At 39.3% G+C, this 27295-nt stretch overlaps 1 protein-coding gene across 6 annotated transcripts in view; it reads left to right on the top strand.

Annotated features, from left to right (window-relative positions):
• The window catches only part of dot1l (DOT1-like histone H3K79 methyltransferase), a 59445-nt gene that overhangs the window by 30673 nt on the left and 1477 nt on the right, over positions 1-27295 (top strand). For 2 of the 6 annotated variants that reach the window (XM_062038780.1, XM_062038778.1), the window contains 8 exons: positions 2675-2717; positions 2802-3427; positions 3532-3737; positions 6154-6227; positions 6296-6964; positions 7472-8167; positions 12277-19735; positions 19808-19872. In XM_062038780.1, coding sequence (XP_061894764.1) covers positions 2675-2717; positions 2802-3427; positions 3532-3737; positions 6154-6227; positions 6296-6964; positions 7472-8079 — 2226 coding nt within the window. In that variant the 3' untranslated portion in view covers positions 8080-8167; positions 12277-19735; positions 19808-19872. The remainder of the gene's footprint in view (positions 1-2674; positions 2718-2801; positions 3428-3531; positions 3738-6153; positions 6228-6295; positions 6965-7471; positions 8168-12276; positions 19736-19807; positions 19873-27295) is intronic. The other 4 variants (XM_062038781.1, XM_062038779.1, XM_062038783.1 and 1 more) reach the window with 4 other exon arrangements.

Genomic DNA, 27295 nt, shown 5'->3' with positions numbered 1-27295 from the left:
GCAATATGTACATACAGCTAGTTTAAATAGCATGTTCGCATCGATTAGCTTGCAGTCATGCAGTGACCAAATATGCCTGGTTAGCACTCCAACAAGTCAATAAACTCAACAAAGCTCAACTTTGTGCATTCACGCACAGTATAAAAAGTTTGGTGGACATAATGAGACAAAGGAGTGGCATAAAAACACGTCTTTCTGTGGCAGCGTCGAAAAAAGTTATACATGTAAACAAACTGTTGAGTCACATCCACACAACGTTGAGTTCAAGGGCCGCTGAAATGAGTAGTACAAAGCGGCGCTCGCCAAATAATCTCATCAGTGAAGCATAAACATATTAAACAGTGGGCTTTCTAACAATTAGGAAGGTTTGTGTCGTGTTTGTCTTCCTACAGAAACCATATTACGACACAAAATATATTTTCCACCCCATTTTTTTCCATTTCCATAAATTTTTGAAAAAGCTCCATGGAGCCACCAGGGCGCCGCTTTACAGCCGCAAGTGGCTCTAGAGCCGCGAGTTGCTGACCCCCCTCTAGACTGTCAATCAACATATTATTGTCTCAAGGTGCCACACAGAACAAATGCAATCATTTACATTCAAAAATAATTGGCTTGACTTAAGCTTTTCTATACATCATTCAAGCTCTTAAACTGAAAAAAATTATGAATAAAACACTATACAGTGTTTATAATGTAATGTAATCATAACATATAATATAATGCAAGGACCCATTCATAAGGATATCAACTTTTATTTCTCATTTTTGTAGAATTGTTTACCATGGTATTGTAATTGGAAGGTAAATAACATTGTTATCCTAAATAAATAAACAACAAATAACATTGACTAATTTCTGTAAGCAAAAATGTTATTTAGATAAATATTGAACATTTTAAAGTTAGAAAACTAGGTCGGACATTGTCTTTTTGTTTCTTGCCGACACGCGATCACTGCATTCTCGCTCGGTTGTCCGTGTTGATGGGCTAATATTGACCATCTAATTTGAAGCTGAACTATTTCCACAAAAGGACATTTGACTTTGTAATCCTATTTTTTTCTTCCTAAATTTTATTACTTTGCGGCGAGTAAGGAGGCTGTCTGTACTTTCCTGTGTGTGTAAAGCTGGCGTCCCACTTTCCTCCGACCGAGACAGAGATTGTGAATGACTTTAAAAAAAAAAAAGGGCTCACTACGTTCAGTAAATACTACTGTTAAAAAAAGGCGCTCATGTGCTGAGAACGACATAAAGAGTGGGACATCTTTCTACCTCTTGGAAGTGAAAGACGAACAAACGCAAGACCAACAATTATTATTTATTTGACAGGCACAGTGCAATTAAACGTTGCTACCCATAGGTAGCCGATGTCAACGTACGGTACATAGGACTTCTAGCCACAGGCTAATTTGCAACCCTCGTCCCTGGTTAGTATTTTAAAGAAAAGTGAAAATTACATACTAAAGGACAAGTACAAAAAAAATACATTAAAATAATTGGCCCCATTTGTCCATACTACATCCAGTTCTAATGCTCACAATTCTAATTTTACTTTAGACGCTTTTTCAGTTTTGTGGAGAAAAGTTTAATGTTTCAATGTGACTTTAACTCCAGTGGCAAAGAGTTCCACAGATGTGAGGCCTTCACTGAGAACGCAGACTGACCCAGAGTGGTCCGGCATCTTTTCACTCTACAGCACCCACCGACTGCAGCTCGAGTCTGCACACCTTCACTACTGTATCTATGTATTTCTTTACACATCACATTAGGGGCTAATCCATTAAGACACTTAAAAATAGCTTTTAAAAATGAGAAATGTATAAAATGATCAAAACTCATCATGTTATATTTTTGGGTAGTATGGTAGTTATGATGCTTCATTGGTTTTTGGTCAAATATTTTTAGTGTTTGTTTATACAATGACAACAGAGGCTTCACTACGCATTTTGTGGCCTGTCCCCAGGCACGATAAGGCATATGGGATAAAATCATTTCATGCATGTAAAATTGTGCGGCTTGAACAGATAACAACGGTCTAACGCCCGAAACAGTTTATATTTATTTTTATGGTCTTATTCTTCTGATTGGTGAACATGTCTGTCACTCCAATGCCGGCAGAGAAAAAAACTAAACAAAAAACCCCGCCTCTTGCAGTTACATTATCACACTAATTAAAACCTCAATGTTTATTTGTTGTTGATTAATCATGCAGCTCTCTCTCCTGGGCCGATAAGTCAATGAATCGAACTTGATAAGTTTGCCGATATCAATAAATTGCCATGTTCGTGTTTTTGTTTTCTTCATCTCCCACATTCAAACAGGGTGCAATAGGTTTTTACTCGGTTTGGCTCCCAGCACCTGAGGCCGTTTGTTCAATAGCAGAAATAAATTAAGGAAGTGAACCCTCTTCTCATTTATCCTCAATATTTGTCTCTGTGTGTAGAGGCGGGACTGCTAGCTTCTGACACCGACATAGCATTGGGTTACATGCATTATCGTTATTATATATAATTATGATTACACTAGTGCTTAAATTGGTCCAAAATGATACTGATAATATTGTTTATTCCCAATAATTTGTGGGACAATATATTGTCGCGCAACATTTGTTATTGAATCAGTCCTATGTTTTACTCTTTATTTTGTATCACAATTTGCTTTTTTTCCTATTGTTGTAGAGAAGTACTCCAAGTCCTGTGTCTCAGGCCTGTCAAACCAATGGTAAGAAATATCTGTAGACTGCTGGTTATTTGTGTGGGTTTTCAAATTCTTGCCTATTGTCATTATTATCAATATGTTATATAGGATATTCATCTTGCTCAGGGCTCATGAATGGAGGTCTACACCCAGAGGATCAAAATGGTGCTTCTTCATCGCCTCCAAACACAAACACACCTCTGGCAGGACCGTTGAGCAGAGGAGGTCCCATTCAAAGCCCCCCAATCAGCACTGGGGGTGTTCTTCATTATGCAGACGGACCTCCTAGGATGCTTCCGGAAGATGGCGGCGAAGAATGCCAAGAAGCAGACTCTGACACGGAACCACAGGACAATGAACTACGGAGGAGAATCTTTTTCTCCTCATCCTCGTCGTCGTCCTCCTCTTCCTCGTCATCAGGCAGCGGAGGCAGCGTGGCCGGAGGATCACGCCTCCACCATCACGCCGGCAGCTCAGCCAAGCAGGGATACCACAGTAACCACGGCAACCACAACCACCAGTCCCCCGGCACACAGCACAGTCACACACCGGCGCACGTGTCGTCATCACACTCCGCTCACTGCCTCGCTTCTCAAGAGGGACGTAAGCGGGGGAGGCGGAAGCGCGGCTCCACAGCGGCCATGGCAACCAGCGGCTCACCTAAGAGGAGATCATTCCCTGGGATCAACGCCAACAACCACTCCTCTGGGTCACCACTCAACATCACTTCCATGGTGAGTCACTGAAGGACGGCAGTTTTGTTGCTGCTCAATGAAACAAGTTTGACAACCAGAGCGTCAAGTTGAAAAATAACTCAATGTTTGTGATTTTTGTCCAGGTGAGCAACATAAACCAACCTCTGGAGATCTCTGCCATCTCGTCGCCAGAGCAATCAAGCCGCAGCCCGGCCAGGACTGAAATTGGCCAACCTCCTGTCCTGAAGAGAGAGCGCCCTGTGGAGGTGAATGGTACAGGTCACTACTCCTCCGCCCCCAGCTCTGATGATGATGACTCAGGATACCCTGCTGACGGCTCCAGCTCACGGTAAAGTTATTACTAGAAGTTGAGTCAACTGTTCTCTTTTCACCAAGTGTTATTGAATGAATAACCAGCTGCTAACTGACGATTTAATCTGCGTGTCCTCAATTAGTCTCATTGACAGACCCCAGTATTAACCCTTGTGCAAGTTTTTAGATTGACTATACACACTTACTCTTAGGATCCAAAAAGGTCCCGCACACAAGTTTCATAAGTCAATGCCATAAATCTTTTTTTCATGTCTTATGACCTTTTTGTCAAAAATAGCTGTTTTTATTAAGGGCAAAATGCAAAATATACAATATTTCCAAAAAATACCAATAAAAAATGGTATTGCTTTAAACACATTTTCCCAGGATTCAAAGCACAATACGGTCATTTTGAGGAAAAAACTAATTTTTGCGTTTGCAAACCTTACAAAAGCACATGTTCTAAGTAGAAGTCACCAACATTCATTAGTACAGTCAAGTTTAGACATCTGACGTGTGGTTCAAGAGTTATCCTTGTAACAATTTTGTATTGCTTTAAACACATTTTCCCAGGATTCGAAACAATACTATCATTCTGAGGAAACACCTATTTTTTGCAGAGTGGAATTTTGTGTAATTATAACCATTAAAAGGTCAATAATTCTCGACAACATTGATCTCAGACATGTAAAATTGCTGCGAAAAAGCGGAAATCCGTGTTTTTACACATTTATTTTTTGTGTTAAAATATCACTTCTGCGTTTTTTAAAAATGAAATATCAATAAAAATACGATATAAACAAAATGTGTTGAACGGTCGCCTCAGCCGCAGGTACTCGCTGGTCCTCTCGCTTAAACGCCACACTGAGTTGCAGGACAGGGAGAAGATCAGGAGCACCAAAACTAGCTTGCTGTCATTTCCGTTAGCTCTCCGTTCCCGGCTGTCCACTTTGCTGCTAATCATATTTGGATAATTCCCAACACTGTTAGTTCCGAAACAGTTGTAGTTCTACAGTATTTATTAGTAGCCAGGGACAAGGTATATTTTTGACGTGACCGATTGTAAACAGAGGTCACAAAACTGGAAGTAAATTACCCTAGGGGGCGTGGCTACAGGATACAGTTGCCAAATGGGAAAAATTTTCGGACTTCTTTGCATGCATGTTATAGAATTTTACATAACATTTTCAATAATGATAATGGTAGTAAATTATCTACTAAAAAAAAAAAATCTGGGGTAGATTAATACGAGGGACATGTAAGTGTCAAAAAGACGTTGGTAGATGATAATAAATCTAAAGGTAAAATAGTGTAGAATTACACCCAATTGCCGGAAGCATGGTCTTGTTTTTTTAAATGTTCTTTCGGGATTCGCATTCCTGCACTTTTTGCTAATAGAAATGTTCCTCTCTTTTTCTCTATTTTCCTCTATTTTTCCTCAAAGGTATTTTGATTCAATAGACAAGTAGAAACAAATAGTTTTAGTGCCTACTAAGCTATAATGAGAGTGAAAGCAGTCATAACTTGGTTGAGTTTGAGTTCACACAAGTCTTTTATAAATATCTGCTGTGGTATACGGGGGAAACTCAAATTTGAATATTGTGCAAAAGTTCATTCATGTCAGCAATTCAATTTCAAATGAGAAACTAATTTGTGGTAAATGCAAAGTGAGATATGTCAAGTATTTATTTGTTAAAATTGTGATGATCATTGCTTGCAGTTTTTGAAAACCCCAAATATTCTGAGAGTCTCAATCAGAGGTTCTTATTAGCTGTAACCCATAATCATGAACAGTATATCAAAATAAGGCTTGAAATGTCTTCAGTTGCATCCTATGAGCTTATGTCATATACTAATTTCACCTTGTAAATTTAATTGCTGTATTAAACAAACCTGTGTGATATTTCTACTTTTTTTTATTTTCACCTGTGTATAACTGCCCAAGATCACTTTCATTGCATTTTAGCAATTTAATGGTAGTTAAACTCATTTACACTCATCCAAGTCCTGAGAATTTTGCATGATGGTTATCTGGCATCATCTGATGGTTAAGGAGTGCAATCATATCAAAACAATATTTTCTTGTTTTGTTGTTTTAATTCAGTTTTTATGGGAAAACAGTAATATACCAGCATTACAGTCAGTTAAAAATAGCATTTGTAATGGGAGTCAGTGGGGAGGAGAGAGTTCTTAAGAGAAAATTTGTATAATTTTATATCCTATTCTAACAAAACCCTGGCGAAATTTCAGACCACTAACCTTCAAACTAAACAATCATATAGGGAACAAATGCCCGTTTTGGGCCCTGGGATTGCACAAGGGTTAAACTAAACTGAGCAAAAAAAGGCCACAATATCTACACTGATCACAAGCAGAGAGGGAACAAACTGCATGTGTAAAAGTGTATGCCGAGATTATTGAATACCTGAATTTTTCTGTGGTTTTCCATCTAGAATTGAAAGAAAAATTGCTACAATTTCCTTGGAAAGCAGAGATGGACACAATAGAATAGGGGAAAATGAAAGAGGTAATAAAAATGCTTGAAATAGTTTTCCTTCTTCATGTTCCTTAATATTTACTGTTTCTGTCTTTTAGGCAGGAAGTCTGGAAACAGCAGTGGTAACAGCACAGGTAGTGAGGCCTCCTCCTCCTCATCCTTGTCCTCTACAAGCAAATGGAAGTCAACCTTTTCACCCATTTCTGACCCCAAGCAATCCAACTCAGACCTTAGACAAGGAGGATCTCCGTTTGGAATGGGAGGTTCAAACCGGGACTTAGACTCTGATTACAAACAACACCATCAGCAGCCAAGGAAGTGTAGCGATGGAGAGCTATCCAACTACCCCAACCCTTTCCTGAGTCAAGAAACTGGAAACCGCAGTGGTGCTAGCGGCGGAACCCAGGGCGGAAGCATTTCTGAGCCACGCCAGGCTCTACAGAAACCGAAGGCCCCTCGCGATTGGGAGCTAAAGACCAGCGGTGGCCACTCCAGCCAGAACCTCTTCATGTCTGCTGCCGCCAGCAATGGAGGGGGCATTCTTAGTGGGAAAGTTGGGGCCAGCGCTGTCACAGTTTCCTCGACAGGATCCTCTGTTGGTCAGTACCTAGGTTCACAGTTTCCACTGGGAGGGACCTCGGTCCTACAGTCACTGTTCGGCGCCCAAACAGGAAGCTCCAATGCAGGCGGGAACACACGACTGGTCAACGGACATTCTGGCCTTGGGAGTTTCTCTACCGCTGGGCTGGCAGGTGGAGCAGCAGGAGGTTAGTGCATGTTGTTTTTTCTTCTTAATTTAGCACTCAGAAAAAGAGAATCGTGTTTGTCGGGTTTCGTCATATGAAAGATGGGTCTGCTAATGGTGAGGTAAGTGGAGGTCCAAGGGCCTGCGAAAGGCTGGCTATGCTGCCTTGCTTCCACTGGCTGCTTGCTTGCAGATACAAACACCCTTGGAAAAAACAGTCAACATCTGCAATTGTCTTTGCCCTTTGACATGTTGGCTATTTTCTGTCGGTGTTTGTTTTGGTGGTAGTTTGTCAGAGTCAAGTCACTTGCAAAACTAAATTATCTACAAGCATGTGTTTCAATGAAATCAGATCGGGTTCTTTTTAAAGGCACAGTGGTTTGACTCTGTTTGCTTTTTGTGTGCTTGCTTGGCGCTATGCACAACCTTGCTCAGCCCTCGCTTTTCTCTTTGTCCCCCCCCCCCCCCCCCTCCTCTTCCTCTTTGACACTTTTATCCCCTCCCTCCATTTCTACTGTATGATTTGCAGGTATCTTTCATCATGCGGTTCCCTCGGTGTCCTCCCATCAGTTTGGGGCGTCGTTGCCCACCTCAGGAGGCCTCAGCTCTCTGCTCAGTCTCTCCTCCTCCCAACAAACCACCCCCCAGCCCGCCTCAATGCGCCTGGCCTCCGCATCCTCACCTCTCCCCTCATCCTCCTCCTCCACGTCACAGGCCCAGCATAGCCGCACCCAGTCGGTGCTGCACAGCCCCTCTACTCCCACGCTCTTGCTGCCCCCGCCGCCACCCCTGCACAGTGCTCCCTTGCACGCCGAATCCCCACCACCCTCTCGGTCTGACTCCCTCCACTCCGTCCGTCTCTCCCACTCTTCTCTCCATCACCAGAGGGCGCATTCGTCCCTCACTCTTACCATCTCCTCTTTCACCCCGTCCTCCTCTGCTGCTCTCTCTGCTACTGCTTCCTCCTCTTCATCCTCTTCCTCCTCGTCTCGTCCATTCGCAGTACATTACTCCCCCCGCCTTCCACCGACGCCACCCAGTAGCTCAGGTGGTGGCGTCAGCAGCATGCGAAGGACTCAGGGCATGCATGGCGCCTACAGCACCTCCTCTTCACTCCCTGGCTCTCGACCGAGATAGGTTTTGGGGGGAGGGAACGGGGGGGGCGGTGTAGAGGGAAATCAGAGAGGAGAGAGACATGTTGAGTTTGTTGTTCTAAACGAACAAGGTAAGAAGACTATTCTTGATTGATCGGTGACAGTACGTTTTGCCCCTTTTCCACTGCACAGTCCCAGCTTCACATGGCTTTTACTTTTCACGCTTAATATAATGTAGACACACCTTAAGACAACACTTGCAGAAATTACAACATTTGAGGGTCCCAGTAGACTTTCCTGCACAAAGAACCTGCTAAAAGTCCACATTTGAGCCGAAAAAGAAGAGCTGGCATTTGTCAAACTTTGCCTTTTATAGAGTACCCAGTGAAGTGGGATATTTGCTTTCACATTGGCCTCAGGACATCCAGAAGTCAGATACTTAGACGCTTGAGGAAGTCAGCGCCAGTGTTAGGTGTGATGTATAAAATACTTGTCAGTCAGCAATAATTGCTTTTGGGGATTATAACCGTAGAAAAACTGATATTATCTCCATAGTTGTAAAATTGCAGAATTGACTTTCCATAATTTCTAGACTATAGAGTACACCTAAATATTAGCCCCAACCACCTAGTTTTGGACATATTTTATTTTGTACATAAACACATATGCATAAGTCTGCAACCTATGGCAAAAATGATGGAATCACCAGACTTGGAGTGTACTTATTCAGTTGTTTAATTTTGTAGAAAAAATAACATAACAGACATGGCACAAAACTATAGTCATTTCAAATGGAAACTTTCTGGCTTAAAGGGGCCCTAATATGCAAAACCAACTGTATTACTGTGTGTATTAGGGATCTGCATAAGTCCTGAAAATGGAGGCATTGCGGAGATATTTATAAAACAATCCTGCCTTCCTTCATACTTCTTCCCAACGATCTGTTTGGAATTTGCGCAACCTTTGAGTCACCAGTTGGGAAAAATGTCAGCAGGTTAAATATCCATATATGGTATAAATGTACCCAGAGCGCCTTGCGGGCGTCTGTCCTCGCTGTAGTCAATAAGCTTCTTCTTTTTCTCTGTCCTCTTGTTGTGGGGCAGACTGTCTCGTGCATGCACATGCTTCTTCTCCTGTTCTAATACAAAGTAGCGTATAGTTCTCACTTATATCTGTAAGTAGACTTGCTATGAAAGCACTAAAAGCTACAACATGGCTGATGGGGAGAAGACGCAGTCGATGTGGAGGTACGTAGATAAGGCCCGCCCACAAAATGGTGCATCGAAAATGGTCTGTAAAATACCATCTATGCAAATTTTTGACCAAAGAACCTCCATTACATGTCATGTAGACAAGGCGGCCTAATGCACGGGCTTACCTGGGCTGAAGCCCAGGGGCCCCCGATTTTGTCGATGGAATGCAATGATTGGTGTTCATAGCTGTCAATCTAGTGATTGTGTTCTCTTAATCTCTCTTTCGCTCTCTCTCTCTTTCTCTGTCTCGCTCTCTCTCAGTCCGCTGAGTTCTTTTTTTCTACTGCTTTGAGCAAGGCTCGAACCCTCGTCGCCCGTGTGAAAGACCAGCGTACCACTATTGAGCTAAAACACAGGCAGTCTTCGCGAAGGAGATGTATTCATAAATACAACATTTGTGAAATAGGTGATGTATTTGCATTGTTGCTGAAATCATGATGATGGGGGATGTTGAGCTTGGAGGGAGGGACCCCCTCAGCCCCATGGCCCCCTTGGGTTAAGTCGGCCCTGCATTTAGACCACAAAGAAAGGTTTTAAATGTAGAAATCAAGAAAATAAATTGTGTTGGACAGTAACAGTGAAAAAATTATGAAATCACAAAATTTTGAGGGGGAAAAACTTTGAAACCATGAAAAACAAAACAACACACCACTAGTACTTTGTTGCACCACTTTTTGCTTTTATAACAGCTTGCCGTCTCTGAGGCATAGACTTATCGAGTGACAGTACTCCTCATCAATCTTGCTTTAACTTTCTCTGATTGCTGTTGTCAGATCAGTTTTGCAGGTTTAAGTTTTGTCATGGACCATTTTCTTCAATTTCCACCTCAGATTTTCAATTGATTTGAGATAAGGACTATTTGCAAACCATGACATTGACCTTATGTATCTTTCTTCAAGGAAACTTTTTACAGTTTTTGCTTTATTGCAAGATGCAATATCATCTTAAAAAATGATGTTATTATCCCCAAACGTCCTTTCGATAGATGGAATAGGAAAAGTGTCCAAAATTTTAATGTACCATTTATTGACTGTGTAATTAGAGCCATGTCCCCAGTGACATTATTACCTGACATGCAGCCCAATATCATCAATGGCTTTGGAAATGTACATGCTTTCTTCAGGCAGTCGTCTTCATAAATCCCATTAGAACAGCACCAAACAAATGTTTTAGCATCATCACCTTTCCCAATCACTGAATCGCCCATTGGAACCTGTTTTTTTTTCTGTTTGGATGTTAATGACAGTTTTCGTTTAGCTTTTTTTTTTTTTGCATTCAAAACAAGCAGTATAAAATGGATGGATGGGAATCCCATTTTTCTTTAGACGGTTTCTTACAGTTTTGTCACATACAGAGACTCCAGTTTCCGCCCTTTTGTTCATTTGATTTGTTGTGCATGTTTTCGTTTTGAAGACATTGCTTGAAGTTTTACGTCTTGACCCATTTTCTGTTTCCCTTGGTCTACCAGTATGCTTGCCTTTTACAAGCTAATTACCTTACGAACCCATGTTGTTTGTACTTGGTCAAAATTTCAGACACAGCTGACTGAACAATCAACATATTTTGCAACATTGCATGATCATTTACCTTCTTAAAGAACTTTGATAATCCTCTCCTGTCTCCTTTGTCTCAATTACATCTCGTGTTAGAGCCGGGATTCATGCCAATCCACCTAATCCAACAGCTCGACAAGGTGTGAACACTTCTTTTCAACTGCCGACTAATGAACAGATTTAATCTGACGCCAGTGTTATCTTTGGAAATTAACATTTACAGGGTGATTCCATATTTGTTTCCTCAGAATTGAGTGATTCCATATTTTCATTACCCCACTTGATGTAAAAGTGAAACTGATACTACCACAATTTATATTCTTGATTTATTTGAATGTTTCTTAAAGCCAGAAAGTTGCCATTTGAAATGACTATAGTTTTGTGTCATGTCTGTAATAATTTTTTTTTTTGGACAAAATTACAAAAAGGAATGAACATCCGTTAAGTCTGGTGATTCCATCTTTTTTTGCCAGAGGTTGTATAAAACCCAGGTGTACACATTGAATCACTAGATATTTACATTACATGATACTTCTATATGATAAGGGTGAGTCCATAACGCGCTAAAAGGCTGACTGAATGATTTTACAGAATTAAGCAAATGAATGAACATCTAACATCAAGTCTAGTGATTCCATCATTTTTTGCCAGGGGTTGTTTAAAATGCAGGTGTACACATTGAAACACTAAATATGTAAATTACATGTTACTTCTCCATGAGGAGGGTGAGTCCATAACATGCTAAATGGCTGACTGAATGATTGTGTGAGTGCGCTGGATTTAATGTGAACAATTTAATTGGTCCACCGTGACCCGTTCTGCAATTTTATTGGTCTAATATGACGAGGCTAAATTTATTGGCGGCATGTGAAGCTTTTGAACCCATAAAAATCTGTAAGTTAGCCGCAACATTGTGGAAAGCGCATGGTTCAAAGCGTGGAGAAAAATAAAGCAGCTGTGAAAATATTATGCGATACAAACTCATTACATCCAAAGTGCGATTTGCAAAGCCTTTGTTATAATTTTGATAATCATGGCTTACAGTTTTTGAAAACCCCACATTTTCTGAGATTTTCAATTCAAGGTTTTTGTAAGATGACAGCCGTAGTCACAGCAAAGTGGAGACTTAGTATAATACTGCAGCACAAACGGATGGTAAGCCAACGCTGCCACGTTTAAATTTTTGTCAATGTCTTGTCTCCTCAAATATTACTAAGGTAAATCTGCTCGACAAATTAGCAATGGTATAAATTGACCATAAGGTATCAACTCGGTTGACCTGATATCAGAACTCATACCTCGTAACTCACATTACCCAGTTTTGACTTTTAAAAAGCATTAATAGCCAAGTGTTAGTGTGTAGTGAAAAGGGAGCATTTTACATGCTTCGTTGTATGTTGCTCATCATGTCTTTGTTTTGTGTCAACTTTACAGGTAATTGCTGAAAACTACCTCAACAGGAAATAAACTATGCAAATATCCAGGTGTTGGACCAAGGCACTCTGCTCCTCACTCACTGGTGCTTTAATTACATCTGCACTACAGGACCGGCTTCTGTACTGGGACACACGCACAAACACACAGATGTGATCACCAAGAGCAGAATCAACGGAACCGGTCATGTTTTGAATTGCAAAGTGTTATATTTCTTTTCACATTGTTTCCTTCACAAACATGGTTTAAAGCTGCGGTTAAACTCTAGTAACAATCAATGAGTGTTAACATCAAGCTGCTAAGTTCTATCTCTCCCTCATGTGCAAATGATTAAATCAACAAGCACACTACTTCCTGTCATGGAGGTGCAACTTCCTGTTTGACCTATTCATTGAGCTCTGCTCTTCAGACAGCTGTGTCTATTTGAGGTGTGTGTGATTTTTGTTGTGATGATTCCAAACATCTGACTGATGAACAAGATGAGGAAACGATTTAGATCTGCTTTCACACTGGATTGCAACATAGTTACTTTTGTAGCATAAAAGGATTGTCTGCTTGTGCAAACCACTTAGATATTTTCACTTAATTAGGTCCCACCTAAAAAAAATCTATCTATCTAACTGATCAATAATTGAGCTATAATTTGTTGACTATCAAAGCGATTGATGTCCTATCATTGACATATCAGAGAGTGTTACTGATGTTAGGTAATAAGACATATTTGAGGTGTAAAAGCGTGCTTACTCCTAACAAATAAGTGTTTATTTTCGCCTAGTTAAAAAAAAAGAGTTAAATCCATGAACTGTTGATTACTCTGCTAAGAAATGGTGCTCTGTGTTCATTTTCTCTGGCAGGTGATGCAATGCTGCCAAGTTAAGTGAAGTTGAATCCAGGTAGTTCATATAATAATAATAATAATATCTGAAGCTTGGTTTTTTTGTATTTATTAGTCCTGTTGTCAATTTTTCTAAGTGTGACGGAAACCTTTTCAAAGCAGGACATTTTTAACCTCTTCTTAAGATGAACTTTGTATATTTATTTGTGCTGCTGGGTGCTAAGAGCATGATTTAGGACGCTAAATATACATCTTCACACACTGGTAAAACTTATTTTTTTCCCATCACAACAAATTACTGGACTACTTCACACCTCCTCCTGGTTTGCTTTTGATTGTCCTTTTTTGTGTTTGTACTGTGAATATGATTCTCTTGACTGTACAGTTGTATTAGATTTATATATTTATGTCCCTCATTCGCCTTTTTTGTTCTGTTTATCTGGAAATGTGTTGACGTTGTAGAATGCAATAGTGTGTCGCTCACTGTCAGAAAACAATGGTGCTAAATTGGACAGTGCCTGGTTTTTATTTATTCCTACATTTGAAAAAAAAAACACAACTGAAAAATACAAAAGAAATGAGATGGGGACATTTTGTAAAGACCCCCTTTTTGGTTTTTATTTCTCCTGTTTCACACGTATGGAAAAAAAAATTGGGAGTGAAACTAACACACTGTTTTGTACAAAGGCTTTCTCTCCAGCGCCAACACAAAGCTATATTTAATGTTATAAAATATACTGTCTAAATATATATAAATATATATTATATGAGGGGAATCTCTAGGTGCTGCATTTGGACTCCCACATTGGGTCTTTAATGCCACTGTATGACCTTAACCAACGTTGCGCATCCTGTGATGCGCACAAATAAGGTGCTTTGTGGGGCGAACACAACTTCCTGTCTTTATCTTTTCTTTTCTTATACCTATTTAGGAATTCTGCAGGAAAAATGGTGCTTCTGTTTTTGATGGTGCAAACAAAGCTATGTGTTTTACAGATGAGGCCCCCCTCCTTGTTTCTTTTTTTCATATATATATATATATTGTGGGTATTGCAAGAGCCGCACTAAATGTAAAACACTTGTTTGTATGTGAGCCTGTCCATGTGTAACTCTTATTTCTATGTTTTGAAGACACAATTAGAGACTGTAGTCTATTTAAACCGGGATTGACTCTTTTTTTTTTTTTTTTAAATCATTTGTGTTTCCATCACATGCCTGCCTTTTGTTTTTTGTCTCACTGCTTTCTGTCCTCTTTGTAGAAACTTGATGCTCTACTTCACTTAAAACGAGGAAAAATGGCAGCTAATTCTTCTGCAGTTGTGCAGTCGGGTGTTTTCTTCCGTCAGTAAACCGTCAACGTGGGCAGCTTTCTGGATGCAGCTGTGGTGTATGTGCAAGTGAGAGCCTCGTTTTTTTTTTTACCTGTTTTAATATACAGTAATTCTACATGATGTAAATACTGCATTGATGTAGCTTAAGGGCTGTGGACTCTGGAATGTAGTCTTAACGTATTGATTGTAGCCTCAAGGTCTAGGGCTGCATAAGTGCCACCGGCACTGGGGAGCTGCGGTTTATCGAGGCGAAAATTAATTCCAACTCTCAGAAGAAAATGATTGATCATCCTAAAAGGGCTGTTTGCAGCGTCCTCACAGTTGCACTTTTCAAAGCAACAAGTATAACAAAAACACCATTGATTAGCTTATGTTAGCGTTATCGGTTTAACAGAACACCATTGTTTTAAAACTGTATTTTTTTTCCCAATTACTAAGTTTATGTAATCATTTTTGCTTGGCCTAAAAAAGTTATTGGTGTTTATGGCGGTCACTCACCCTGTCTCGTCAACATGTACATGCAATTTGCAGTCATGTTGTTATGATAGAATATACATTCAATGACAGCTAACACTAACTATCCAAATCACTATTAGCTAACAACACCCTAAGCTAATACGCATGCACGAGTTACTTACGAACGTAGTTACATCATTACGTCCTAAAAGCCGTAAAAGGGCGGGATGTAACGCTTAAAATACTTTGGAAAGTTAGCGCCCTCTAGGTATCTGTGTAAATGTTGCAATATAAGGAGTCCAAACAAACCTAAGACAAGTAAATATTGGCAATAGCGTCATGGTCTGGGGCTGCACGAGTGCTGTCAGCACTGGGAAACTGGTTCATTTGAGGCACAAATAAAATCCAACATTCTAAACAGAATAATTGATCCCCTAAACACACCTCTAAGACAACTAAATAGCGATAGTAGCGTCATGGTCTAGAGTTGCACGAGTGCTACTGGCAGTGAGTGGAGAGCTGCGGTTTGATTGTGGCAAAATTCCATCATTCTGAACATAAAGATCGATCCCTCTAAACACACCTCTAAGACAACTAAATAGTGATAGTAGCGTCATGGTTCAGGGCTGCATGAGTGCTTCCAGCCCTGGAGAGCTGCAGTTTGTTAAGGCTTAAATTAACTGCCAACATTCTGAAGAAACAAAATATTGATCCCATTAATGGCAATTTTCCAATAGAAGGAGTCCAAACACACCTCCAAGACAACTAAATTGAGTTAGTAGCGTCATGGTCTAGGGCTGCAGGACTGCTGCCAGCACTGGGGAACTGTGGTTTATCTGAGTCGAAAATTAAATCCAACATTCTGAAGGACAGAATTATTGATCCCCTAAACACACCTCTAAGACGACTAAATAGTGGTAGTAGCAGTGTGGTCTAGAGTTGCACGAGTGCTACCGGCAGTGGAGAGCTGCGGTTTAATTGAGGCAAAATTCCATCATTCTGAAGAACATAAAGATCGATCCCTCTAAACACACCTCTAAGACAACTAAATAGTGATGGTAGCGTCATGGTTCAGGGCTGCATGAGTGCTTCTAGCCCTGGAGAGCTGCAGTTTAAGGCAAAAATTAACTGCCAACATTCTGAAGAAAAAAAATATTGATCCCATTAATGGCAGTTTTCCAATACAATGAGTCCAACTGTTAAATGGAGGTGAAAAGACAACGTTTATTCTGGTTCACAACTTTTAATTCATTACTGCACAGAGGAAAAACCGGAAACACTCAATCCCCACTTCCCGCCCACAAACACTGCGCATGCGTTAACCCAGTATATGGAGAAACATGTTAACAATCTCCCTATCTTTTATAAATAAAAAAAATAAATAGCACATGTTTCTTGAGAACAAATACATGTCTTTTTAAACAACAGAAACAATAAAATCAACTTAGGTAAGCACCCATTTCCCTTCACTCAATGCTTTCAAAAGCATCAAAGGTGATGCCCCCTTTTTCGTAAGACAGTCAGCCAGTTGAGCTTTTGTTGCTGACTAAAGCACTTTCTGTGTCTTTGATACCACATATATATCTAACCGAAACCTTTTCTCTGTGACCTGTTTTGTTGATGGAAGAGCATCATAGAGGGAATGATTATCAGTCACACAAACTAACGCTGGAGCATTTAGACCAGTGGTGCCAGTAGTGAGCTTAGAATAAAGGGTGGCAAGAAACACAGTGTTGTCTAATCCATCCGACATGGCAAGAGTCTCTCCAGCAAGGGTGCTTCGCACCATTCGTCGAATCCTCTTGGACTGCCAGTAAAAGGGGGGAGAATATACCTCCTTTTCCCATTAGTGTGATCAACATGCCCCCTTGTGTACCTCCATCAGGAAGATTTCCTAATGAAGCATCGCTGAATACAGTCAGGTTTAAAGCAGCTGGCTTTGGCTTTGTCTTGCTATATCTTTGGCACGTGTCACATGCTTCCGCTATTTGTTGCAAAATAGTGAGACAGTCCCTGTCTTTGTTCCCTGAACTTTGAATTCGCTTATGCAGGCGATCTGCTGATGCATGGCCAAATTGTTTGTGAAGTTTGAGGAGGACCTTGTTCTTCTCGATTGTGGACATAGTTTCTGTTACCATCAGGACTTCATCTTCAGCAAATAAATCTTGAATCCGACATTCCATGTCATCATTGTCTCTTATGTCAACACAGTAGTGTCCTGAGCTGGTAAACTGAAGAGGTATCTGCTGCTTAAACATCACTGCCCTGTCGTTTTCCATGTCTAACGTAGTTCCTGCCTTTTTTAATGATTTAATGATATTCCACTCAGCAGGAGTGGAATATTGACTTTGACAACTTCTGTCTCAATGTTACACTTTGTCCATCCTATTTTAGCAGGTAGATGCACTTTTCTGGTGGAATGAATCACATTTCCATCTCCAAAACCAAACTGTCTGTTGCTAGACCTTTCTGTACTTCTGAGCTTATTTACCTGCTTTTCATTGAGATTATCTACATAACTTTCAAGCCACTTTTCTCCACGTACCGTGCGAGTACAGGCGGTGTCTATGATTGCCGAGCCTGCAGCTTCAGTCATAAAAATCTCAGCTTTAGACTGGAGATCATTTGTTAACAGTGTGATATTGACTTCATCCAAATTGTCATTTTCAGTCAATCTTACTTGTTTGTGCTTTTTGTGCGGGCAGTCCTTTGCCCAGTGGCATGTGCTTTGACACACGGCACATCGTGATCGTTTACCGTACATATCCAGTGGGTTTGTACCCGGTAACGGTGTCACAGATCTTTGTTGTCCACGTTGAAACGGTGTGTTCCGTCTTCCTCTTCATTGTGGCTGTTCTGTGAGGAAAGCTGCGTCCTGGTTTAGTTGTATCTCGCTTGACGAGCCTGTTGTTTTACCTCCGAATATCCGTTTGAGAGCTGACTTAATTGACGAGAAGCTTAGCGCCGTGTTAGCCGTCAGTGCTAGCTGCCTGTCTTTCTCATCGAGGCAGGCTGTGTCAAGAAGTTTAAAGGCTAACGCCGCATCAGGGAGTGTCATATTGTACCATTTCATCCGGTTGTAGCGCTGTTCAAAGTCAATAATATAGTCCCCCATTGAAACTGAACTATTTTTGGTGATGCGATCGAAGTACGTGTGCGCTTTGTATGCGCGATCCTTTTCCTCTTTCAGGAAAACGTCATCCAGTTTTGCAACTAATGCCGTCATACCGTTGTCATTGTCCAACTCCTCCGCAGATATCTCCATTGCGATTTCTCTGGCTCTTCCTTCAAGTCCCAAACCCACAGCCAGTGCTTGCTTTTTCGAGTTCTGTAACCCGCGTCCAAATGTTAACTTCATTATTCCAGCACTCGTATGGCCTGGACTCGTCAAACCTCTGCGGTATTTTATAGTTTGCAGCCATCCTCTGCTACCGATGTTAAATGGAGGAGAATAAACACAACGTTTATTCTGGTTCACAACTTTTAATGAACTGCTGCACAGAGGAACAACCGGAAACACTCAATACCCACTTCCTGCCCACAAACACTGCGCATGCGTTAACCCAGTATATGGAGAAACATGTTAACACAACCACACCTCCAAGACAACTAAATAGAGGTAGTAGCGTCATAGTCCAGGACTGCTGCCTGCACTGGTTTATTTTAAGTGAACATTATTTCCGAAATTCTGAAGAAGAAAATGACTGATATCCTAAACACAGCTCTAAGACAACTAAATAGTGATAGTGGCGTCATGGGCTATGGCTGCACGAGTGCTATCGTCACCGGTAAGCTGCGTATTGAGACGAAAATTAATTCCAAAATTCTGAAGAAAATGATTGATCCCCTTCGTAGCAGTTTTCCAACATGACATGTCCAAACACACTTTTAAGACAACTTAGCGCTGGCAGTATCGTAATGGTCTGGGGGTTGCACGAGTGCCACCGGCACTGGAGAGCTGCAGTTTATTAAAGTGAAAATTAATTCCAACATTCTGAAGAAGAACACAATTGATCCCCTTCATGGCAGTTCTCCAACAAAAGTCCAAACACACCTTTACGACAGCAAAATAGGGATGGTAGCATCATGGTCAGGGGCTGCTGCACAAGTGCTACCGGCACTGGGGGGGGCTGTGGCTCACACAAGAAAAGATGAAGAGCACGATCCCTTCCTGGGTAGTTTTCCAATATATGGTCCTCAAACTCAACTCAAGATGACCAAACAGTGATGGCGGGTCTTGCGTAAGAGGTTCATTGAGCAAAACATGAGATGGCAATGGTGCTCATACAAGATATTGACAGTATCTACACAATTTTCACTGTGATGCGTACTCCGCTCTGGTCTATTTAGCCAATAATAAGTGTTGATTCATTGTCAGGATATATGAATATATACTCCTTTCAAAGATGTCCGCAGTGTGACTCAAGTGTGGGCAACTCTGTTAACGATAAGCCTTGGGGTCAAAGGGGAAAATTCAGAATCTTGCTTAAAGTTTCCGGCCGCCATTTGGCCACCTTGGTTCTCACTGACACATTCATCCAGCACTGGAGCTCGAGAAAGCTCCATGAGTTCGTTCTCCCACTCTCAGCAGACATGATGATGATGATGATGATGAGGCGCTTGTGATGGAACATGTGTTTACCGTGTGTGTGGTGTTGGTGCTTTTTATCCTGAGATGTAATCATAGTGAGAAATGGAATTAATGTTGCTTTTTCTCGCCCATATCCTCCCTGCATTTTATGGACATCAATAAAATGTTTCATATGATATTTGAATGTGCCGTGTGGAATGCATGCAGTGCACCGCGACCCTGTGTCTTCACCGAGGGGGGTTAAAGGTCAGTTCGCACATTTTTATTGATGGCATGGCAAAAGTTGTACAGTAAATGTTTCTTATCATATCTCCACAGGTTACAACTTTCACTGAGTGCCGCTTCCTATTGGCGTCACAGCATATGTGAACTGAGGTGAAAAGGTCAGATTAGTAACATTTATTTTCTAATGCATCTACATTGTGTTTATGGCAAGGCAATAACCCTTATTTATGGCAGAATGGTATTTAGCATAGCAAATGTAGCTGAAGTCAAAGGTCATATCTTCACACTCCATGTTAATATCTGATTTATGTGTTGCATCCTGTCAAAGCAAGAACCCTACTGATCTTATGGGAATCATGTCGCAAACTAGTCAGAGTGAGAAGGTTAAAGGTGAACCTCATTTTAACATTTTTGTGTCGTGTGTTATAACAAGAACCCTACTGATTTCTCAAAAACACTTCACTGCGCAATTTCTAATGTTCTCTTTGATTGTTTTTGTTCTTTAGACTTAGACCAGGGATGTCCAAACTTTTTCCATTGAGGGCCGCACATGGAAAAATTAAAGCATGCGGGGGCTATTTTGATATTTTTCATTTTCAAATCATAACAAAATATATAAATATAAAGGGTCTCAGTCATTAAAATGTTAAAAATAAGTCACATTATTATTTATTTTTTTAATTTAACGCTTACAGTAAATCTCTATATCAACTTCAGGTTGATATAACGTTAAAAAAAAAAGGTTTTATGCCTTTTCTGTCAAAGACAACTTTGTTTTTTATAGTAAAACTGAAATATGCAGTATTTTCCCCACCGCCCAAAACATTCAGAAAGCAATGTTTGATGTGAAGTAATTGGAGCCCTAAAAAGATCAATAATGCAGGACACCATTGATTTTTATTTATTTTATTTTTGATTAATCACAGTGAAAAGATCAATAAAATTCCATTAAATATATTTGGCATACAAAAGGTCCCCCACTCATAAAGTGATACATTTTTATCATATATTTTTTTACTTTCAACACTTAAATTACGAGATCAACTTTAGATATATCTGTCCATTTTACGTTTGAACAATTATTTTGTTTGTTTTATGCTCTTATGTCAAAGAAAACATTGTTTTTATATGGCAACCACACAATATATGCAATATTTTCCACATAAAACATTTTAAAGTGAAATATTTGAAGTAATTGGAGCCTTAAATAGATCAATAATTGATTATAACATTGAATTTAAAAAAAAAAAAAAAATTTTTTGAGAAATGGCAAAAAAAGGAAAATAAAGAAAGACAAAAGAAAAACAAACTGACCTTTTGAACTTCTAATTAACCTGAGGGTACTGCTTCGTAGAGGGCGACCATCCAACAATTATTATGACATAATGAGCAAATAGCCCTAAGTGCTAAATGAATACATTTTTTCACCCTCATCCTTGGGGCGCCCCCTGTATAATGCCACCCTGGCCAATTCCCCTTGTGGCCTGGAAAGTGTCAGAAAATCTTGCCAGATTTCAGCTCAGGGGTCCTGACAGATCCTAGGAACACCATTTTGTCTGTGTTGAATATGAAGGTAAAGTTTGTCAGATAAAATAAATTTTGAAAGAACATTTTAAATGTCAAAGCTACACAAAAACAGATTTTTTTTTCCTTGCAGCACAAAATGCCGTATTTGTTTTTCTTTTGATTTTTATCTCAACAAATGCTCCAAATAGGTTGATTGGCAACACTAAATTAGTAAGCTGGTGTGTGAATGTTGTCTATCTGTGTTGGCCCTGGGTGTACCCCACCTTCCACCCGAGTGCACCTGGGATAGGCTCCAGCTACCACAAGAGGGACAAGCGGTAAATAATGGATGGGTGGATAAACTAATGCAATCTTTGCAATTCGGACTACTGTGCTGCTTCCATTAAACATTTTGTATATTTGTCTTCCAGATGGCGCTACTATTTCCCACATAAAGCATGTAACGAACACATTGTTCCCTGTAAATTTGAATTACCACTGAAATTATGTGTAAACGTATCGGCTTTAGGGCTCTAAAATCCTCAAAATACATTTAGTTTTAAATGATTTAAAGTGAAAAAATGTGAATATATAATACACTTTAGGAAAAAAATGCGTTATCACGGTTGCTGCCGATCATTGAGACAGACCATAATGATTTAAACAAAAAAATTCCATACAATGTATTATTACCCTTTTAAGTAAAGTTGACCTTCTGACAAAGTATTCTCTAAAAGGAGGCCAGAATATGGAAGCAGACCTCCCATTGAGCCTTCTTGGAAGTCTTTCACCTGCTGGTCTACAGTACACTATTTTTAGTAACTATTTATCCCTGCCATACAAGGTTGCATGACGTTGATGTCTGGATAACTTTTTTTTTTTTAATTTTAAGAATCCTTGTGATGATTTATGATGTCCAAGAATGAGCTATGACTGGATTTCTTGGAATTAGAAGACCACCAAGGAGCTCAGAGACCTTGACGGTCTGCAAAACAACACTGCAGCTGTGAGATCATAAACACCTCCTTGGAAGGAATCACCTCTTACAGTATATCTTCTCTTTAAGGCACAAAGATGTGTACCACTTTACTACCTCGCATCCAGGTCAGTTTCTGCTTCTATGGTCGTCATCACGCAACATTAAAAAAAAAACACCGAAAGCAAAACATTATGGTTGTCCCAATTCCATTTTGATAGAAAAACATTAATATATCAGCTTGCATTTAAAATCTCAGATATACACTACTGTTCAAAAGTTTGGGGTCACCCAAACAATTTTGTGGAAAGCCTTCATTTCTAAGAACAAGAATAGACTGTCGAGTTTCAGATGAAAGTTCTCTTTTTCTGGCCATTTTGAGCGTTTAATTGACCCCACAAATGTGATGCTCCAGAAACTCAATCTGCTCAAAGGAAGGTCAGTTTTGTAGCTTCTGTAACGAGCTAAACTGTTTTCAGATGTGTGAACATGATTGCACAAGGGTTTTCTAATCATCAATTAGCCTTCTGAGCCAATGAGCAAACACATTGAACCATTAGAACACTGGAGTGATAGTTGCTGGAAATGGGCCTCTATACACCTATGTAGATATTGCACCAAAAACCAGACATTTGCAGCTAGAATAGTCATTTACCACATTAGCAATGTATAGAGTGTATTTCTTTAAAGTTAAGACTAGTTTAAAGTTATCTTCATTGAAAAGTACAGTGCTTTTCCTTCAAAAATAAGGACATTTCAATGTGACCCCAAACTTTTGAACGGTAGTGTAAATGTTCATACCTACCATTGTTCTCTGTTTGGCTAATTTCACTTGAGCAAACAGTTTCTAACAACTCACACTACAAAATCAAAGTAAGTATGATTCCTTTCCTGCTGATATTGTGTCATCATTAATGATATCGGACAATACTCAATGCTCAATATCTGTATTGGTTTGTAAGTATTAAAAAAAAAAGTTTTATCTGGACACCCTTACAAAAAACACTTAATCGTTTAGAGGTCCTTATAATTTACTCACACATTTTACCCAAATACCAAAAATGTCAGCTTCACAAGAACTGATGTAAAAATATTTATTTATTTAAAAAATCTCTCACATACATATTTTTTTAAAATACCCTACAACAGTGTTAGGTGGAAAACTAAAACTCACACTCGTGGTCCTATAGACAAACATTTTAACTTCCCCCCCGCCCCCCCCCCCCCCCCCCCGCCCCCCCCAAACCACTGTCTACATATGTCATACTGTATTAATATTATAAACAATTTACCGTATTTTTCGGAGTATAAGTCGCACCGGAGTATAAGTCGCACCTGCCGAAAATGCCTAATAAAGAAGGAAAAAAACATATATAAATCGCACTAGAGCCCTGCCAAACTATGAAAAAAAATGTGACTTATAGTCCGAAAAATACGGTAATCATTTTAAACTACCTCAGCCTGAAATATGAATTATGTACATGTAATCGTTTAAAGGCCATTATGTTTATGTAATCCCACATTATTTTAATATAAAAAAGACTAATACAAATTTTAAGGACTATTGCTTATCATTATTATTATCAGGCCATGTTATGGGACAATGTTTGGCAGCAACATTGATTTTCATGCATTATTTTTTTTAAATACATTTGAGGTCCTTACAGCAAGAAAATGTCAAACTTCCTAAAACTACCCACTGCATTTTTATTTATAAAAATGTGTTTTCTATTAAATACATTTCAATGAGCATTTACACTGAACAAAACTATAAACGCATACTTTTGTTTTTGCTCCCATTTTTCATGAGTTGGACTCAAAGATTTAAAACTTACTATATACACAAAAGTCCTATTTCTCTGAAATATTGTTCACAAATTTGTCTAAATCTGTGTTAGTGAGCATTTCTACTTTGCCAAGGTAATCCATCCCACCTCACAGGTGTGGAATATCACGTTGCTGATTAAACAGCATGATTATTGCACAGGTGTACCTTAGGCTGCCCACAATAAAAGACCACTCTGAAATGTGCAGATTTACATACAGCACAATGCCACTGATGTAAGTTTTGAGGGAGCGTGCAGTTGACATGTTGACTGCATGAATGTTCACCAGAGTTGTTACCCGTGAATTGAATGTTAATTTTTCTACCATAAGATGTCTCCAAAAGAGTTACAGAGAATTTGGCCGTGCATCCAACCGGCCTCACAACCGCAGATCACGTGTAACCACAGCAGCCCAGGACCTCCACATCCAGCAGGTGCAACTCCATGATCGTCTGAGACCAGCCACCCGGACAGCTGCTGTAATAATTGGTTTGCATAACCAAAGACATTCTGCACAAACTGTGAAAAACCGTCTAGGGGAAAGTCATTTGCATGCTCGTCGTTCACATCGGGGTCTCGACCTGACTGCAGTTCGTCATCGTAACCGACTTGAGTGGGCAAATGCTCAAATTCGATGGCGTCTGGCACGTTGGAGAGGTGTTCAGATGGTAGACAGCGTGTGTGGCGTTGTGTGGGAGAGCGATTTGCTGATGTCAACGTTGTGAATGGAGTGGCCCATGGTGGGTATGAGGTTATGGTGTGGGCAGGCGTATCTTATGGACAATGAACACAAGTGCATTTTATTGTTGTGTTGTGGATTTTCTTGATGGGCCCAGACATCTGGAGAGAAGCGAAGAGCGCTGACACTATGATTCAACTTTGAACAAAATACACCAACCAATTTAAGTACCGTATTTTTCGGAATATAAGTCGCAGTTTTTTTCATAGTTTGGCTGGGGGTGCGACTTATACTCAGGAGCGACTTATGTGTGAAATTATTAACACATTACCGTAAAATATCAAATAATATTATTTAGCTCATTCACATAAGAGACTAGACGTATAAGATTTCATGGGATTTAGCGATTAGGAGTGACAGATTGTTTGGTAAACGTATAGCATGTTCTATATGTTATAGTTATTTGAATGACTCTTACCATAATATGTTACGTTAACATACCAGGCACGTTCTCAGTTGGTTATTTATGCCTCATATAATGTACACTTATTCAGCCTGTTGTTCACTATTCTTTATTTATTTTAATTTGCCTTTCAAATGTCTAATCTTGGAGTTGGGTTTTATCAAATAAATTTCCCCAAAAAATGTGACTTATACTCCAGTGCGACTTATATATGTTTTTTCCTTCTTTATTATGCATTTTCGGCCGGTGCGACTTATACTCCGAAAAATACGGTATGTATATTTATATTTGTGCATGTTGAAGTTAATGGCTAACCGTAGACAATTACAAATAATGTTTAAATTGATTCATCAGACTTACAGCTAATAGCTGACAGATACAGATAGTGTGTAGATTGTTTCCTTAGTCTTTTACTAATAGTGTACCTTTAAAAATAGCGTGTAAACTTTTATTTGCATTAAATTGACTCAAGAATACACAAAATTTAAGTTTTTTCATTAGTCTTATAGCTAAAAGTTTGGAAACTTTTATTTAAGACAAAAGTATACTTAATCCTTTTAGAATAAGAATACTTGTTTCATTAACTTTTATTTAAGACATAGTAAATAAACTTATTTAAGATAAAAAGTAGACAATATACTTTAAATATGAGAGTAAAGTTAAGTTTTATTTAAGATGAAACACCCTAAATACAAAATTATATTTTTCAAATAAGGAAAAAGTCAACTTTTATTTAAGACCACATTTTACAACATTATACTTCTAAAATAAGAAAAAATAGTGAATACAATTTTATTTAAGTTATTTTATTTTATACATGTCTGTTATAACTCAAATCAGTTACAAAAACAGTCATAGTACGAGACAACTAAAATAAGATTTGTGTTTGGAATGTTATAGGAATAAACTTTTGGAAATGGGTGAAAATGCTGTGACACAGTGGCATAAATGTTCTATTTTATCTTAACTAAAGTTAATAAAGTGAATAGAAAATGATAAATCACTGTAATCAAATTAAATAATACACTTGAGAGGGTGTATTAAGCCTTTAAAATGGAATAACTGCTATAGTACTACAACTAAAATGTACCATCTGTAGGGTCGTAAATCATTCTGACGTAATGACTACAACTAAAATGGCAGTGGTCTTAAAAAACTACAAGTTTTAATACCCATTTCTGCTTGCAGGAATCATAAATCCTTATGATCAAAATGGGGCCTTACACGCTAAAAAAAACAACCCACAAAGTTGAAATGGTGGCCGGATGTGAGGTATGCTTCCTGGTTCCGGTTTAGACTTAGCCCTATGAGTGTGAGGTCATCCCCCCGAAAAGGTGCTATGTAGAAGCCACGCCACTTCGTGGAGTCATAAATCATTCCCCCGCTGGTCCCCCTTTATTGTAGCTACAGTATAAGCCACGCCCACATCCTGGGGTCATAACCTAACCCCACTTCCGTAGTCATAAATCATTCTCTATCCCCCGCTGGCTCCCCTTTATTGGAGCTACAGTATAAGCCACGCCCACATCCTGGGGTCATAACCTAACCCCACTTCCGTAGTCATAAATCATTCTCTATCCCCCGAGCTACAGTATCCTCTCATGCTGTTTAATCAGCATCTTGACATGCCACACCTGTGAAGTGGGATGGATGATCTTGGCAAAGAAGATATGCTCACTAACACAGATTTGTGAACAATATTTGAAAGAAATAGGTATTTTGTCTATATAGTAAAAGTTTTAGGGAGCAAAAACAAAAGTACATTATTTTGTTCAGTATAGTATTTTGGTTATGTTATTCAAATGCATAAGAATGGCAAAATATTACAAACAGCTGTCACACAATAAACATATTGTGTATCATTATTACTTAATTTTCCTGAGGGAACTCTCCTGAAGGAATCAATAAAGTACTATCTATCTATCTATCTACTTAATTAATATTAGATCTTTGACTTCATTGAAATATTTCTTTGTTATTATTAGGCCATAAGATTGGTCAATCAATGGCTGGCAGAAACTGTGATTTTCTTGCAATATTATTTATTTCAACAGTTTTAAAACTTACATTTGAGGTCTTATCGGCAAAAAATATCAGCTTGCATGTGGTTTATATGCACATGCATGCTAAA

This window comes from Entelurus aequoreus, linkage group LG27, assembly GCF_033978785.1.
Source record: "Entelurus aequoreus isolate RoL-2023_Sb linkage group LG27, RoL_Eaeq_v1.1, whole genome shotgun sequence".
In the NCBI taxonomy this organism is placed as follows: domain Eukaryota; kingdom Metazoa; phylum Chordata; class Actinopteri; order Syngnathiformes; family Syngnathidae; genus Entelurus; species Entelurus aequoreus.
This window is presented reverse-complemented; position numbering and strand designations above follow the sequence as displayed.